The sequence below is a fragment of the Pristis pectinata genome, chromosome 39, assembly GCF_009764475.1.
Source record: "Pristis pectinata isolate sPriPec2 chromosome 39, sPriPec2.1.pri, whole genome shotgun sequence".
In the NCBI taxonomy this organism is placed as follows: domain Eukaryota; kingdom Metazoa; phylum Chordata; class Chondrichthyes; order Rhinopristiformes; family Pristidae; genus Pristis; species Pristis pectinata.
The window spans coordinates 3,230,777-3,249,226 of record NC_067442.1 but is presented as its reverse complement, the minus strand read 5'-3'; the positions used below and the strand labels follow the sequence as shown (position 1 = coordinate 3,249,226).

Sequence of the window (18,450 nt, the reverse complement as noted above, 5' to 3'; positions counted from 1 at the left end):
AGGGAAGAGGGGGAGAGGGGAGGGGAGGCAAGAGGAGGAGGGAGGAGAGGGGCAAGATGTGGGGGGGGGAGAGGGATGGGGGGGAGGGGTGGAAAGGAACAGACACACACAATCCTGTCGCCCAACAACAAACCCACCGAGACCCTCCCCCCGCCGGGACCCCCACCCACAGCACCGCAGCCAGTCGCAGGAACTGCTCACTGCCGCCGTTCAGCCAACCTACACACAGCAAGATCCCACAGACAGTGACAGTGACCTGGACCGTCGGCAGGGTAGGTGCCGGCTAGAGATCTGGGCTCCCTGGTGGAACCCCACCCCACCCCACTATTGGTCCTGGGTCCCTTCACCGTCCTCGTGACAGGAGGTCACAGGCTGAGCTCTGATCCTTACCTAGGTGGGATCTCGTCCCTTCCTGAGGAGCTGGTAGATGAGGAGACTAGACACGATGACCAGGAGAACGGCCAGGGCAATGCTGATCATCACAGCAGCAAAGTCGTCCCTTGAATGGGTCATACCCTACGTCAGGAGGGGCAGAGAAATTGGGGCCAGGTGTAGTGAGAGAGAGGAGGGAGAGAAAGGGAGATCAGATCAGATCAGATATCTTCTCATGTACGTCGAAACACACAGTGAAATGCATCTTTTGCGTAGAGTGTTCTGGGGGCAGCCCGCAAGTGTCGCCACGCTTCCGGCGCCAATGTAGCCCCGCCCACAACTCCCTAACCCGTACGTCTTTGGAATGTGGGAGGAAACCGGAGCACCCGGAGGAAACCCACGCAGACCCACGGGGAGAACATATAAACTCCTTACAGACAGCGGCCGGAATTGAACCCGGGTCACTGGCGCTGTAATAGCGTCATGCTAACCGCTATGCTGCCCTGTAGTGGGGTGGGGGGAGGGGGAGAAGATAGGGGTAGAAAGGGAGGGAGAGAGGGGGAGAGAGAGAGGGAAATGGGGGGAGAAATGAGGGGGAGGGAGGGGGGAGGGAGAGAGGAGGGAGGGAGAGAGAGGGAGGGGAGAGGGGAGGGGGGAGGGAGAGAGGGGGCGAGGGAGGGGGTAGGGAGGGGGAGAGGGGAGTGGGGTAGGGAGAGAGAGGGGGGGGGGAGAGGGGGAGGGAGAGGGGGCAGGGAGAGAAGGGAGGGAGGGGGGAGGGGGGAGGGAGAGAGTGGGGGAGAGGGGGGGAGAGGGGGAGGTGGGGGAGGGAGAGAGAGAGGGGGGAGGGATGAGAGAGAGGGAGAGAGGGGAGAGGGGGAGAGAGAAGGGGAGTAGAAGGGGTGTGATAGAGAGAGGGGAGGGGTAGGGGAGGGAATGGGGTGAGAGGGATAGAGGGGAAAGAGCGAGAGAGGGGGGAGATGTGGAGGGAGGGGGAGAGGGAGGAGAGAGGGGTCGTGGGAGGAGGGAGAGGGGGGAGAGAGAGAAAGGGGAGAGAGGGGGGAGGGAGAGAGAGGGAGGGAGGGGATGGGGAGGGAGGGAGAGAGAGGAGAGAAAGGGGAGGGGGTAGTAGAGAGGGGGTTGAGGGGCAAGGAAGAGGGAGAGGCAGCAGACAGATCCCCATTCCCCTCCCACGTTCCCACAGACAATGAGGGTCAAGTTCAGAAGTGCGTTGACTTGTGATCCGGAAATGTGGCGGGCCGGCTGTGCATGGCATGATCCCACAGGCGGTCAGAGGCACTGAGGAGGAACACCGCCGTCCGTGATGTTGGTTGAGGAATCAATGTCGGTTCCAGAATCCCTGGGAGGTGCCACGCTCCCTCAGCGCCCCCCTCCCACAGCGCCCCCCTCCTCACCGCCCCTTTCCCACGGCGCTCCCTCCTCACCGCCCCTCCCACTGCTCCCTCCTCACCGCCCCTCGCACAGCGCAGAGACCACACGTCACAGTGAAACAGACGCTCTTCCGCTGGTAAGTAAGTTGACTCACCTGGTACAACAGCAGGAGCTGAAAAATGAGAAAAACAGGGTCAGGCCACCTGCCTCAATCGAACATAGGTGCAGTTTAAGAGTTGAAAAAATCCGTGAAACAGATAAGGTAAAATTGTAGCAGTAACATCAAATTCGCACAGAATACAAATTTAAAACTTCCTGGCTAGTTTTGTGGTGTTGAGTTGACAGTATACTGGTGCTATACTGGAAATTCCCAACAACTGATAACCGTACAACTCAATTCAAGGGTCTTGAAAGAGACAGGACACAGTTAATGGCAGGACCCTTCACAGCGTTGGTGTACAGAGGGATCTTGGGGTCCAAGTCCACAGCTCCCTGAAAGTGGCCGCGCAGGGCGGTGAAGAAGGCGTACGGCGCACTTGCCTTTATTAGTCGAGGCATCGAGTTCAAGAGTCAGGAAGTTACGTTGCAGCTTTATAAACCTCTGGTTAGGCCGCATCTGGAGTATTGCATTCAGTTCTGGTCGCCCCCGTTACAGGGAGGGTGTGGGGGCTTTGGAGAGGGGTTCACCAAGACGCTGCCTGGATTAGAGAGCGTGAGCTATAAGGAGAGGTTGGACAAACTTGGGTTGTTTTCTCTGGAGCGACGGAGGCTGAGGGGAGACCGGATAGAAGTTTATGAAATTATGAGAGGCATAGATAGAGTAGACAGCTGGTATATTCATCCCCCAGGGTCGAAATGTCTAATACTAGAGGGCGTGCATTTAAGGCGAGAGGGGAAAGTACAAGGGAGCTGTGCGGGGCAAGTTTTTTTACACAGAGAGCGGTGGGTGCCTGGAATGTGCTGCCAGGGGTGGGGGTGGAGGCAGATACGATAGAGGGGGTTAAGAGGCTTTTAGACAGACACATGGATGTGCAGGGGATGGAGGGATGTGGATCACGTGCAGGCAGAAGGGATTGGTTTTGTTAGGTGTTTAATTAGTTGGGCACAACACTGTGGACTGAAGGGCCTGTTCCTGTGTTGTACGGTTCTACACCTGGGGAATCACTACAGAATCATGGAGGGTGATGAGGAGTGAGATGGGTCAGCTGGTTGAGCATTGTCATGTCAACAACCTCGTTCTCAACCTCAACGAGACCCAAGGAGCTGACGGAGCACTCTTGGAAGGAGTAGGTCAAACATACACCAGTCATCATTGGAGGTCTGCTGTAGAAAGAGTGAGTGTCGACACGATCCCGTCACACCCTCCCGGGGTCAAACACAGGGTGAAGCTCCCCCCACACCGTCCCGTCACACACTACCGGGGACAGACACAGGGTGAAGCTCCCCCCCACACTGTCCCGTCACACACTCCCGGGGACAGACACAGGGTGAAGCTCCCTCCACACCGTCCCGTCACACACTCCTGGGGCCAGGCACAGAGTGAGATAGCTCCTGTTGGAATTTACCTCTGCAATGTACATCCCCATCCAACCCCTCTGAACTGTGATAGTCCCTGTGACTACGATAGACACAGAGGTCAGGCACAATCCCCACCTTATGATCCTCACAGACATCTGTGATCTGCCCACCTTGAGTGGGAATTTGTGAACCCTGTCCTTGGAGATGATCCCTAACCCCAGACACCATGCCCTCGTACGTACGCCCACAGACGACCCAGACATCCTCCTTGTGGTGACAGTCATGCTCCAGCCAGTCCGAGGAACGGCAGCCCCACAGCGCGATCTCGTCCCCCCGACAGTATATGTTGCTGAGAAGGATGGGGGCGCTGTCAGGACCTTTGGGGTGGCTACTCTCCTCGCCCTTGGTCTCCACGGGAGGTCCACAATTCAGCTGCGTGCAGACGACTTTGGCATCCAGGAGGTCCCAGTTGTCATCGCACACCGTGCCCCAGGTATTGTTGTAGCTGATTTCCACACGTCCATCGCAATACGTCTCTCCATCCACTAACCGGATATCTTTAGGCTCTGGGGGTGGGGAAGAGGACAGATGTACTGTCAGTTAGCGTCTGAGATGTCCCATCACATCTCTGCACTCCTGGGGTCAGACACAGGGGAAGGCTCCCTCCGCACCATCCCATCACACACTCCTGTGGTCAGACACAGGGTGAGGCTCCCCCCGCACCGTCCCATCACACACTCCCGGGGTCAGACACAGGGTGAAGCTCCCTCCGCACCGTCCCGTCACACACTCCCGGGGTCAGACACAGGGTGAGGCTCCCTCCGCACCGTCCCGTCACACACTCCCGAGGTCAGAAACAGGGTGAAGCTCCCTCCGCACCGTCCCGTCACACACTCCCGAGGTCAGAAACAGGGTGAAGCTCCCTCCGCACCGTCCCATCACACACTCCCGGGGTCAGACACAGGGTGAAGCTCCCTCCGCACCGTCCCATCACACACTCCTGAGGTCAGAAACAGGGTGAAGCTCCCTCCGCACCGTCCCATCACACACTCCCGGGGTCAGACACAGGGTGAAGCTCCCTCCGCACCGTCCCGTCACACACTCCTGAGGTCAGAAACAGGGTGAAGCTCCCTCCGCACCGTCCCATCACACACTCCCGGGGTCAGACACAGGGTGAAGCTCCCTCCGCACCGTCCCACCACACACTCCCGGGGTCAGACACAGGGTGAGATAGCTCCTGTCCAACGTACGTATGCAATAGTCATCTCCTGTCTCCCAGTAATATTTCCCGGTGCATTTGTTGTACTCCGATTCCAATTGGGCCACAGGTGCTTCTGTAAATAGGATAATTGGTATTGGTCAGTGAATATTGTGGCTCAGTAGAAGGCCACTTGGCCCATCCAGCATGTCCTAGCCATGCCGACGAGCTCTCCAGAGTTGCTTTTGTTCCAAATTCTCTCCCTTCCTGCCTTCCCATTGTTCCCCAATTCGGGAAGCTCTGGTTGGATGTGTCACTGGCATTCCCGTCCTGAATCATGAAAATGGCATGGTAAATGACTAACCCCCCTCACAACACCCTCCTCGCTGCCCCTCCCACGGCGCTCCCTCCTCACTGCCCCTCCCTCCGCACCGCTCCTCCCTCTGAACCTCTCCGTCACCTCCTCACCTCCCCCTCCCTCACCGCCCCTCCCTCCTCACCTCCCACCTCCCTCACCTCCCTCCCCCTCACCGCCCCTCCCTCTGAACCTCTCCGTCACCTCCTCACCTCCCCCCTCCCTCACTGCCCCTCCCTCCTCACCTCCCACCTCCCTCACCTCCCCTCCCTCCTCACCTTCACAAACAACACCTGCGTCCTCCTTGTGCGTACAGTTCCCCCGTCCCCACGTCACCTCGGGACACTGCGTTAGACCCTTCTCGTTCCCCTGGCATTCCAGGTTCGTCAGCCAGATTTCCCCGGAGCCGATCCCGAACGCGGAGGAGTTGACCGCCGTCACGGCACTACCACAACCCAGGCTCCGACACACCACGTTTGCCTCATGCATGTCCCAGAGATCGTCGCAGACACTCCCCCACTTCCCCTCATGGAAAACCTGCACCGCTCCTGCACAGCTGCGGTTTATCCGTGCTGCCAACCTCAGCGATCCTGTCCGTCCGCGGGAAGAGTGGGAGGGGGACGGCAAAACTTTCCATTAGTCTATTCGAGTCACACAGCACGGAAACAGGCCCTTCGGCCCAACTGGTCCCTGCCGGCCAGGATTCCCATTGTGCAGATGACACAAAGATCGGTGGTGTTGCGGGCAGTGCGGAAGGTTGCCAAAGCACACAGCAAGATACAGCTCAGTTGCAGATATGGGCGGAGAAGCGGCAGATGCAGTTTAACCCTGGCAAAGTGTGAGGAGTTGCACTTTGGGAGATCAAATGTAAAGGGACAGGATACAGTTAACGGCGGGACCCTTAACAGTGTTGAGGTACAGAGGGATCTCATTAGAAGAATGAGAGGGGACCTCATAGAAACATTTTGAATGTTGAAAGGACTGGACAGAGTAGATGTGGCTAATTTGTTTCCCATGGTGGATGAGTCCAGGACTAGAGGGCACAGTCTTAGAATTAGAGAGTACCCATTTAGAACAGAGATGCAGAGAAATTTCTTTAGCCAGAGGGTCGTGGATTTATGGAATTCGTTGCCACATACAGCTGTGGAGGCCCGATCATTGGGGGTGTTTAAGGAGGAGATTGATAGGTATCTAATTAGTCAGGGTATCAAGGGATATGGGGAAAAGGCCGGGAATTGGGGCTAGATGGGAGGATAGTTTAGCTCAGGGTGAGGTGGCGGAGCAGACGATGGGCCGAATGGCCTACTTCTGCTTCTTTGTCTTGTGATCTTAGGGTCCAAGACCACAGCTCACTGAAAGTGGCAGCACGGGTCGACAGGGCGGTAAAGGTGGTGTACAGCACGCTGCCTTTATTAGTCGAGACATTGCGTTCGAAAGTCTGGAGATTTTGTTGCAGCTTTATAGATGAGATGCAGAGAAAGGGCAGATGGTGTTTAATCAGGACGTGTGAGGTCACAGAGAGCCATATAGCACGGAAACGGGCCCTTCGGCCCTACTGGTCCGTGCCGACCAAGATTCCCATCCAAGCCAGTCCCATTTGCCCGTGTTTGGCCCATACCCCTCTAAACCTTTCCTATCCCTGTACCTGTCCAAGTACTTGTTAAACGTTGTTAATGTTCCTGCCTCACCCACTTCCTCTGGCAGCTCTTTCCATGTACGGACCACCCTCTGGGTGAAGAAGTTGTCCCTTGGGTTCCTATTAAATCTGTCCCCTCTCACCTTCAACCTGTGCTCTTTAGTTCTTGATTCCCCAGCCCTGGGGAAAAGACTGTGCCCATTCACCCTGTCTGTACCCCTCGTGATTTTATACACCTCTATAAGGTCACCCCTGAGTCTCCTACACTCCAAGGAATAAAGTCCCAAGAGAAACAAAGGACTACAGATGCTGGAATCTTGACGAGAAACACTCTGCTGCTGGAGGAACTCACTCACACACACACAGACACACACACAGACACACACACCACAGGCAGAAGATCCTGCAGGGAACGGGAGGGGAGGGGCTGCGGTGATCCCACCGCTCTCCACGGAAGACACAGACGTAACGGACCCCGTTCAACGCACCCCTTCCTGTTAACCCCTTGTAACTCCGTCCCTGTTAACGCCACATAACCCCTCTGTTAACCCCTTGTAACCCCCTGTTAACCACATAACCCCATTAACTCCTCAAACCCCTCCGTTAACCCCACGTAACCCCTCCCTAACCCCATGTAACCTCCTCCCTTTTAACCCTACGTAACCCCTCCTTGTTAACCCCATATCACCCCCCCTGTTAACCCCTTGTAAACCCTTCTCTGTGTAGCCCCACATAAACCTCTGTGTAGCTAATCCCCTTCCAGTTAACCCCACATATCCCCCATTAACCCCACGTAGCTCTTTTCCTCTCACCTCTCATGACTCCCCTTCCATTAACCCCAGCTAACCCCCTCCCTGTTAACCCTTCGTATCCCCTCCCCTGTTAAGCCCTCATAAACCCATCCATTAACCCCTCGTAAACCCCTCCCTGGTAACCCCTCCCTGTTAACCCCACATAACCCCTCCCTGTTAACTCCTCGTAAACCCCTCCCTCCATTAACCCTTGCAACCCTCCCTGTTAACCCCACATAACCCCCTCATCTGTTAACCCCTTATGACTTCTTTTTTATCCTTGCAACCCCTCCCTCTCATTAACCCCTCGTGACCCCACCCTCCCTAATCCCCCTCCATCTCCATTAGCCACATGTAACCACTCCCTCATTAACCAGGTAATTCCTCCCCTTCCATGAACCCCACATAACCCCCTCATTAACCCCTAGCATCATTAACCCCACGTAACCCCTCCCACATTAACCCCTCGTAAACCCATCCCTGATTAACCCCCCCCTCCCACTGGCTCTCTCTCCCATTAACTCTGCTGATCCTTCCCCATCACTTACCCAGGGCCCAACCTCCCCAGCAGTGAGAGACACCCCCCTCCCTCCCCGCTTCCCCCACATACAGACACCCCGACTTGTCTCCCACCCCGCAGCCCGCCCCTGACCCTCACCGTCTGTGACGTTCTTGGGATCTTGCTGTGTAGTCACCACCATCTTAGTCCCGGCATTGGTCAGAATCCCGTAGGTCCCTGCAGCGGAAGGGGTGGGGGTGGTAGGAGGCAACATGGTCACTCGTGGGAGGGAGCAGGCAGCACAAAAACCCCTCCCCATCAGCCCCACGAAGCCCCCTCCTGTGACTCCCTCCCTCCTCCTTGGCCCCCACCCCTGCTTAACCCCGCCAATTCCCCACGTAACTCCTTCCCTGAAGGAGGAACCTCCAGGGGGTAGGTGTACATGACCTCCCGTACTTTGGGAGGGAGTGTCTCTTTAAGAAGTGTGTGTGTGTGTGTGAGATAAGACCATCAGATACAGGAGCAGAATGAGGCCATTCTGCCCATCGGGTCTGCTCTGTCATTCGATTATGGCTGAGTTTTCTCAACCCCACTCTTCTGCCTTCTTGCTCTAACCCTCACTGATCCAGAACCTATCCATTTCTGCCTTAAACACACCCAATGACTTGGCCTCCAAAGCCCTCTTGTGGCAACGAATCCCACAGATTCACCACCCTCCAGCTGAAGGGATTCTTCCTCATCCCAGTTCTAAAGGGACGTCCCTTTATTCCGAGGCTGTGCCCTCGGATCCTGGACTCTCCCACTGATGGGAACATCGCCTCCATGTCTGCTCTGTCCAGGCCTTTCAGTACCCGGGAGGTTTCAATGGGATTCCCTCCCCTCATCCCTCTGAACTGCATCGAGGACAGGCCCAGAGACATCAAACGCTCCTCGTACGTTAACCCTTTCATTCCCAGGAATCCGAGATTTGTGAGTGTGCGGAGACCCAACCATCAAACATTTCCTTTCATTCAGCGGGGGGAGGAAAGAGAGAGAGAGACAGAGAGAGAGAGAGCAAGAAAGATTGAGACAGAGAGAGAGAGACAGAACACAGAACAGTACAACACAGAACAGGCCTTTCGGCCCACCATGTCGTATCCCTGTATCCCTCCACCTTCCTCTCACTCATGTGTCCATCCAAGCCCCTCTTAAAAGCCTCCAATGAATTTGCGTCCACCACCCTATCAGGCAATGTATTCCAGGCATCCACCACTCTCTCAGTAAAAAAAACTCACCCCTCACATCTGTTCTGAACCTACCCCCTCTCACCGTAAATGCATGCCCTCTTGTATTGGATCGCTCAATAATGGGAAAAAGATATTGCTTGTCCACCCTATCTATGCCCCTCATCATTTTATACACCTCCAACAGATCACCCCTCAGCCTCTGCCACTCCAGAGAAAAGAGCCCGTTTGTCCAGCCTCTCCTGATAGCACATGCCCTCTAATCCAGGCAGTATCCTAGTAAACCTCCTCTGCACCCTCTCTAAAGCCTCGACATCCTTCCTATAGTGAGGTGAACAGAATTGCGCGCAATACTCTAAATGCAGCCTAACCAGAGTTCTATAGAGATGCAGTTCTAAAAAGAGAGAGAGAGAGGGTGAGTTCTAGAGAGAGTGTTCTAGAGAGAGAGAGATTTCTAGAGAGAGAGAGAGAGTGAGTTCTAGAGAGAGTGTTCTAGAGAGAGTGAGTTCTAGAGAGAGAGAGAGTGATTTCTAGAGAGAGAGAGAGAGCGTGATTCCTAGAGAGAGATTCTAGAGAGAGGTAGAGTTCTAGAGAGTGTTCTAGAGAGAGAGTGAGTTCTAGAGAGAGGTAGTTCTAGAGAGTGTTCTAGAGAGAGAGTGATTCCTAGAGAGAGTGAGTTCTAGAGAGGTAGTTCTAGAGTGATTTCTAGAGAGAGTGATTTCTAGAGAGAGAGTGAGTTCTAGAGAGAGGGATTCTAGAGAGGGAGAGAGAGTGATTCCTAGAGTGAGAGTGAGTTCTAGAGAGAGGTAGTTCTAGAGAGTGTTCTAGAGAGAGAGTGATTTCTAGAGAGAGAGAGTGAGTTCTAGAGAGAGAGAGAGTGTTCTAGAGAGAGGGAGAGTTCTAGAGAGAGTGAGTTCTAGAGAGTGTTCTAGAGAGAGAGAGAGAGAGAGAGAGAGAGAGAGAGAGAGAGAGAGAGAGAGAGTGAGAGAGAGAGAGAGAGATTCACAAGAATGATCCTGGGAATGAAAGACTTAACCCATGAGGAGCAAGTTCTTTTTTTACACAGGGAGTGGTGGGTGCCTGGAATGTGTTGCCAGGGGTGGGGGTGAAGGCAGATACGATAGAGGGGTTTAAGAGGCTCTTAAGAGGCCAATATATATTTCTGAAAACATAAATTCTGTAATTGTAAAGACTGTTTCAATGTTGGTATTGTTTAACATGATATTCACATTAATTGTTTAAACCCTAGTTACAGAGAGGAGTGCAGTGTATTGCCTAATCAAGGAATGGTCACTGTAATGACTACATGAGAGGTAAATACGTCACGGGCACATCTCTCCCCACCATCGGTGGTATCTACAGGAGACGCTGCCTCAAGAAGGCAACATCCGTCATGAAAGATCCGCCCCACCATCCGGGCTGTGCCGTCTTCTCGCAGCTCTCATCGGGCGGGAGGTACAGAAGCCTGAAGTCCCCACACCACCAGGTTCAGGAACAACGACTTCCCTTCAACCATTCGGTTCTTGATCCGACCGGCACAACCCTGATCACTACCTCAGTACAGCAACACTGGGACCACTTTGCACTACAGTGGACTTTGTTGTTTAAGTTCTAACTGTGTTCTTTCTTGTAAAAATTGTGCATAATTTATGTTTTTCTTGGGATTGCTGCTTATCTGATGCTCTGTGCCTGTGATGCTGCTGCAAGTAAGTTTTTCGTTGGATCTGTGCACACATGGACCTGTGCATCTGACCATAAACTCGACCTTGACCCTGGTGTGGATTCAGCGTGACACATTTACTAACCAAATCTCTGCCATTGGGTCTGTCAAGTGATAGCCAGACGGACTCCAATCCTGCTTATAGGAAGAAGCAAACATGCATCCCATATGTGGAATGCAAAAGTCAATTCCAAAGGCCACACAAATCGGCAGGGCGGTAAAGAAGACATACAGCGTGCTTGCCTTCATTAGTCGAGGCACCGAGTTCAAGAGTCAGGAAGTTATATTGCAGCTTTATAAAGCTCTGGTCAGGCCACATCTATTGCATCCAGTTCTGGTCGCCCCCGTTACAGGAAGGGTGTGGGGGCTTTGGAGAGGGTGCAGGAGAGGTTCACCAGGATGCTGCCTGGATTAGAGAGCATGAGCTATAAGGAGAGGTCGGAAAAACTTGGGTTGTTTTCTCTGGAACGGCGGAGGCTGAGGGGAGACCTGATAGAGGTTTATAAGATTATGAAAGGCAGAAATAGAGTAGAGAGCCGGTATCTTTTACCCCCAGGGTCGAAACGTCTAATATTAGAGGGCGTGCATTTAAGGTGAGAGGGGGAAAGTTCAAAGGAGGTGTGCGGGGCAAGTTGTTTTTTTTCACACACACAGAGAGCGGTGGGTGCCTGGAATGTGTTGCCAGGGGTGGGGGTGGAGGCAGATACGACAGAGGGGTTTAAGAGGCTCTTAGGGAGAGAACGGAGGAAGATGGACATTGTGCAGACAGAAGGGATTAGTTTAGATTGGTATTTAGTAGTTTAATTAAACTACTGGTCAAATCACGTAGATGCCATGGCCAAGAAAGCTCACCAGCGCCTCTACTTCCTCAGGAGGCTAAAGAAATTCGGTTTGTCCTCTTTGACTCTCACCAACTTTTATCAATGCACCATAGAAAGCATCCTATCTGGATGTATCACGGCTTGGGACGGCAATTGCTCTGCCCAGGACCGCAAGAAACTGCAGAGAGTTGTGGACATAGCCCAACGCGTCACAGACACCAGCCTCTCCTCCTTGGACTCTTGTCTTTACCTCTCGCTGTCTTGGTGAAGCAGCCAGCATAATCAAAGACCCCACCCACCCGGGTCATTCTCTCTTCTCTCCTCTCCCATCGGGTAGAAGATACAGGAGCCTGAGGGCACGTACCACCAGGCTTAAGGACAGCTTCTACCCCACTGTGATAAGACTATTGAACGGTTCCCTTATATGATGAGATGGACTCTGACCTCACGATCTACCTTGTTGTGACCTTGCACCTTATTGCACTGCATTTTCTCTGTAGCTGTGACACTTTACTCTGTACTGTTATTGTTTTTACCTGTACTACCTCAACGCACTCTGTACTAACTCAATGTAACTGCACTGTGTAATGAATTGACCTGTACGATTGGTTTGTAAGACAAGTTTTTCACTGTACCTCGGTACAAGTGACAATAATAAACCAATTCCAATACCAATAAAGATTTTGGTCCGAAGGGCCTGTTCCCCTGCTGTACTGTTCTACGTTCTACACTTCACGAGAGATTTCATTTACCTGTTGTCCCGACCTGAGCCACAAGTTAGAAAGTGACCCCGTCCCAAGAGAGAGCCAGATTCAAGGTGCAGGTTTAACGCAAAATTCCTCCAATGTTTCCAACCAGTGACATGGGGGGTGGTAAACGGAGAGGGGCGGACTTACCTACTCCTTTCCATTTTGTCAAAGTAGCTGGGAGATTAACGGATAAAATTTTTAATAAAGCAGCAAATTTATTAACTGGTTAAATGTACAAATTCATGCGTATGTATTGATCTTTATAAAGAGTTAAATACGTGAGCAATTTATGCCCGGGGAGCAGTGTAGTATCTACAAGGACAAGAAATAGATGCACCACTTGAAACATCATTGCATCAGACCCCACTGCAATGCTTGCAATCAAGGACAAATCTTGCTTTAACAGTTCCCTTGAGTCTGAGTGCGTGCGTATATCTGAGTGCGTGTGCACATCCCTGCATAAGAGAATCCTCCACCGACTGCATTCTCTGGAAGAATTAGCCCGCTGTTGTCGGCAGAAGTTGCAGCAGTTTGGTTTCTCTTCCCGTTAGGCGGTTGAGTGAGAATTATTTTACTGGCTAGGGATTGTCCCGCCCACGCACCGCACACCCCTTCCGGATTGTACACCTACCTAGGGCACTCAGGATTGTGAAGGAGGAGAGGAGGTAGATCATTCCGGAATGCTGCGAAGGCCTGTTGGACGAGAACATTGCAACAGTCAGTTGAGTTGGGTCAGGGATAAGTTTGGGGGGATGTAAGGTTCGGTGGGTTCATGGGATATAGGTCAGATATTTGGGGCCGATGCATGTTGGGGTCACGGGTTGCCAGGGTTACAAAGTGTCCTGAATGACAGAAACTTGGTGCAGGGAAATGTTCCAGTCCTCTCGTGGAGCGCTTCCCCCCTCACCCCCCCTCCCGCGGCGCTCCCCCCTCACCGCCCCTCCTGCGGCGCTCCCCCCTCACCGCCCCTCCCGCGGCGCTACGGTTGAGCTGAGGGCTGAGACCGGAAACCATGGTGTAGGTGTGCAGGGGGACGAGGCGGGGAGCTGGTGCGTGAACCAGTTTCGAGCAGCACTGTGACTGAGGCCCTGCAGAGGAAGCCATGGTGTAGGTGGGCAGGGGGATGAGGCGGGGAGCTGAGCAGGGCTGTGACTGAGGCCCTGCAGAGGAAGCCAACTCCTTCCGTTCCTCAGCTCAGGTCGGGCCGCCGGTTCTGCCGTCATATCCACTGATCGCAAGATAAGGCTGCAGAGGGGGCAAGTGAGAGCCCAGTACTGCAGCTCAACCACACGCCCACTGATCGGTGGAACACGGCGGGGGGGGGGGAGGGAGGGGGTAAGAGAGGGAGGGGGAGAGGGGAGGGGGGTGTAGGAGGGGGTGAGAGAGGGGGGAGAGGGGGGGAGGGGGAGAGGGGGAAAGGGAGGGGAGAGAAAAAGGGGGGAGAGAAGGGTAAAGAGGGGGACGAGGGGGGCGAGGGGGAGGGGAATGGGAGGGGAGATTTGGAGGGGGAAGGGGAGGAGGGGAAGAGGGGAGGGGGAGAGCGACGCTCAGCAAGAGCGTGGAGGAGAGAGGGAGAGAAGGGGAGAGGGAGGGGAGATGGGTGAGAGAAGGGGGTGGGGGGCAGGGGCGGGAGGGGGGAGGGGAATGGGAGGGGGAGAGAGGGGGGCATGGAAGGGGAGGAGGGAAGGGGAGGAGGGAAGGGGAGGAGGAGAGGTGGGGAGAGAATGAGGGGGGAGAGAGGGTGAAAGAGAAACAGAGAGACAGGGAGAGAGGGTGGGGAGAGGGGGGAGAGGGGGGAGAGGCAGACAGCGCGGGGGAGAGACCCACAGCGCCGCAGTCCCTCACTCACCCAGTTCTGCACACAGAATGACTCACACATACAAAGCGTATTCCCACACACACACACACACACTGACCCACACAAGTTCACGTTTACCGTCACAGGCAGACACACCCAGGGCATGTGCCATGAAAATCCGTGTTTTACTGCTGCAGCACAGGATGTTACACACATGACAGAGGGCTTCACATGAACTTAAATGAACTGAAATGATACAGAATTTACCTGTGCACAAAATAGACCACAAGCTGAACAGAACAGCACCAGTACATAGTGAGAGAGAGAAATATATCATCTGAGGTAGTTATAGGTTTTCCCACATGTGTACACACACTTACAGATATGCACACACACACTTACAGACATGCGCACACACACACATTTACAGATATGCACACACACACACTTACAGATATGCACACACACACATTTAGTTATGCACACACACATTTACGGATATGCACACACACACACTTACAGATATGCGCACACACACATTTACAGTTATGCACACACACATTTACAGATATGCACACACACACACTTACAGATATGCACACAGACACACACTTACAGATATGCACACACACACTTTTAGATATGCACACACACACAGACATGTGCACACACACAGACATGCGCACACACACAGACATGCGCACACACACACATTTACAGATATACACACACACACTTACAGATATGCACACACACACAGATATGCACACACACACATTTACAGATATGCACACACACACTTACAGATATGCACACACACACACACATTTACAGATATGCACACACATTTACAGATATGCACACACACACAGACACACACACACCATTTACAGGTATGTACACACACACACACACACACATATACATTTACAGATATGCACGCACACAGACACAAATTTAACAGATATGCACACACACACTCAGACACATGCTCAGACACACACACTTACATATATGAAAACACACAGACTCACATATTTACAAATACGCACAGGGCTGTCGACAGTTACAGGTGCACGTCAGCAGCTGTGAAGGAGCTGAGATTAAGATCAGTAACTTTCTGCAGCAGAGAAACTTCACACCCAGCGAGGCGGGATGGAATCAGGGTGTAGATCAACAACGTCGGTGGGGAACAGATAACTGAACACACGGGGAGCAGAGACTCGGTACAGGGAGCAGGCACACACAACACCCCTGCCCATCTCTGTGACCCCCTCTGGCCCCTACACCCCTCCCCATCTCTGTGACCGCCTCCGGCCCCCATACCCCCTCACAGTCTCTGTGACCCCCTCCAGCCCCCACATCCCTCCCAGTCTCTGTGACCCCCTCCAGCCCCCACATCCCTCCCAGTATCTGTGACCCCCTCCAGCCCCTACACCCCTCCCCATCTCTGTGACCCCCTCTGGCCCCTGCACCCCTCCCCATCTCTGTGACCCCCTCCGTCCCCCACACCCCTCCCTGTCTCTGTAATCCCCTCCGACTCTACACCCCTCCCCGTCCCTTGTTACCCCCCTCCCTCCCCTTCACCCCTCCCCGTCTCTGTGACTCCCTCCGGCCCCCACACACCTCCCCGTCTCTTGTTACCCCCTTCCCATCTCTGTGACCCCCTCCGGCCCCTACACCCCTCCCCATCTCTGTGACCCCCTCTGTCCCCTACACCCCTCCCCATCTCTGTGACCGCCTCCGGCCCCCACACCCCCTCCCACTCTGTGACCCCCTCCAGCCCCCACATCCCTCCCAGTCTCTGTGACCCCCTCCAGCCCCCACATCCATCCCAGTATCTGTGACCCCCTCCAGCCCCTACACCCCTCCCCATCTCTGTGACCCCCTCTGGCCCCTGCACCCCTCCCCATCTCTGTGACCCCCTCTGGCCCCCACACCCCTCCCTGTCTCTGTAACCCCCTCCGCCTCTACACCCCTCCCCGTCCCTTGTTACCCCCCTCCCTCCCCTTCACCCCTCCCCGTCTCTGTGACCCCCTCCGGCCCCTACACCCCTCCCCGTCTCTGTGACACCCGCCGGCCCCCACACCCCTCCCCGCCTTGAGGTTTGACTCCTCAGAAGTGGAGATTTTCTCACAGCCTTTAAACAAAAAGCAGCAAAACAGCCTCAGCCCTTCCGAAACTCCCAGATGGGTGTAGAAACAGGCTCGAAAGTCTACGTGACCAAATGCGAGATTGCACACCTCCCTCCCCTCCCCTCCATCACAATGTCTCTGTAGAATCGCCCAGCGGCGGAAACAGCCCTTCAAAATGGTGCCGGCCCACTTACACCCGTCCTGCTCCCCCCACCCCCTCCCACATTCCCGTCAACTCCCCCGCAGATCCTACCCATCACCCACACGCTTGGAGGGGGTCAGGGGCCCCATCCGGAACGGATGGTGTCCACATTAGCAGCGGTGGGACGGTTGGGGTTCAAGGTCACCTGGGGAGGAAGGTCTGACTGCTCAGGGCGTGGGGTGGGACCTTGTTGGTGACGGTGGCCCAATCACCCTCCTAACCGCGGACAAAGGGTCGGTCCCCCGTTCCCCCGAGGAACTACCCCCGAGGCGGTCTTACCTCAACGACCTTGGGCACCTCACTCCCTTGCTCTGCTGCTCCCTCGAAACTCCCGACGAGCACTGGCTCAGGGGAGGGAGGGTGGGGGCTTGGTGGAGTGGAGATCTGGTCGGGCGAGGTCCCGGACTTCGGGGTCGGGTGCAGAGCGCTCTGACGATCGTCGGGCGCCGCCGGGCAGGTGGGTGAAAGACGCACAAGAGGCTGGGGGGGGTGCGACGCGAGAGAGAGAGAGGGGAGCGGATAAAGATCTCGACAGACGGACCAAAAGTTTCCTGCTACGTAGGTGCCTGATGTAGGCAGATGTGCGTCATTGGCTTGCGCAGACTGTACTGTGGCGCGGCACGGTGCTCCCTCCTCACCGCCCCTCCCGCAGCGCGGCGCTCCCTCCTCGTCGCCCCTCCCGCAGCGTGGCGCTCCCTCCTCACCGCCCCTCCAGCAGCACGGCGCTCCCTCCTCACCGCCCCTCCAGCAGCACGGCGCTCCCTCCTTGCCGCCCCTCCCGCAGCGCGGTGCTCCCTCCTCACCGCCCCTCCAGCAGCACGGCGCTCTCTCCTTGCCGCCCCTTCCGCAGCACGGCGCTCCCTCCTCACCGCCCCTCCAGCAGCACGGCGCTCCCTCCTCACCACCCCTCCAGCAGCACAGCGCTCCCTCCTTGCCGCCCCTCCCGCAGCGCGGTGCTCCCTCCTCACCGCCCAACATTATCAGCTATGGTGTCTCTGGTGTTGGGTTGGGAGTGGGTGATTGAGACAGAGAGAGAGAGAGGGAATCAGAAAAAGAGAGAGTAACAGTGGGAGAGAGAGATGGAGAGGTATGGAGAGAGATGCAGAGAGAGAGAGAGAGGCAGAGAGAAAGTGAGAGAGACTGGGGGAGAGGCAGAGAAAGGGGGTAAGGCAGATAGAAAAAGAGAGAGTGGGGGGTGCAGAGAGAGACGGGGGGAGAGAGAGAGAGAGAGAGAGAGAGAGAGAGAGAGATAATGAACAAAAAGTGCGACGTTTAAGCTGTGAGACACGGGTACGAACTGGTGCTGAGAACTGAAGTCCCCCTGGAGAAGGACATTGGGAATACACAGCAGATCAGGTAGCGTCCGTGGGGAGAGTGACCGATTCAACGTCACGGACTGGCCACCTCCACGGACAGGTCGGGAACTGACGAGAAGAAGGAGCGAGTTACCTTAAGCTGGAGGATTTGATATGAAGCCCTGCAGATAGATGACGAGGTGTTATTGGTAAATTGGTCTATTATTGTCACACGTACCGAGATACAGTGAAAAGCTTTTGTCTGCGTGCCATCCAGACAGATCATTCAGTAGATAACTCCATCAAGGCAGTACAAAAGGAAAACAGAATATAGTGTTACAGTTACAGAGCAAGTGCAGTGCAGGTAAAGAATAAGGTGCAAGGTCATAACGAGGTAGATTGGTATTGGTATTGGTTTATTATTGTCACTTGTACCGAGGTACAGTGAAAAACTTGTCTTGCATACCGATCGTACAGGTCAATTCATTACACAGTGCAGTTACATTGGGTTAGTACAGGGTGCATTGATGTAGTACAGGTAAAAACAATAACAGTACAGAGTAAAGTGTCACAGATACAGAGAAAGTGCAGTGCAATAAGGTGCGAGGTCACAACAAGGTAGATCGTGAGGTCAGAGTCCATCTCATCGTATAAGGGAACCGTTCAATAGTCTTATCACAGTGGGGTAGAAGCTGTCCTTGAGCCTGGTGGTTCGTGCCCTCAGGCTCCTGTATCTTCTACCCGATGGA

At 54.5% G+C, this 18,450-nt stretch overlaps 1 protein-coding gene across 1 annotated transcript; it reads right to left on the bottom strand.

Annotated features, from left to right (window-relative positions):
• Positions 1 to 407: 407 nt before the first annotated feature.
• Positions 408 to 16,910, bottom strand: LOC127587252 (scavenger receptor cysteine-rich type 1 protein M130-like). The gene is made up of 8 exons (XM_052045536.1): positions 16,686 to 16,910; positions 12,903 to 12,964; positions 7,918 to 7,995; positions 5,111 to 5,422; positions 4,530 to 4,613; positions 3,522 to 3,845; positions 1,916 to 1,933; positions 408 to 516 (listed from the first exon to the last, which is right to left on the bottom strand). The coding sequence occupies exons 2-8, from the start codon at positions 12,943 to 12,945 to the stop codon at positions 437 to 439; spliced, it is 939 nt and encodes a 312-aa protein (XP_051901496.1). The 5' UTR covers positions 12,946 to 12,964; positions 16,686 to 16,910; the 3' UTR covers positions 408 to 436.
• Positions 16,911 to 18,450: the final 1,540 nt, after the last annotated feature.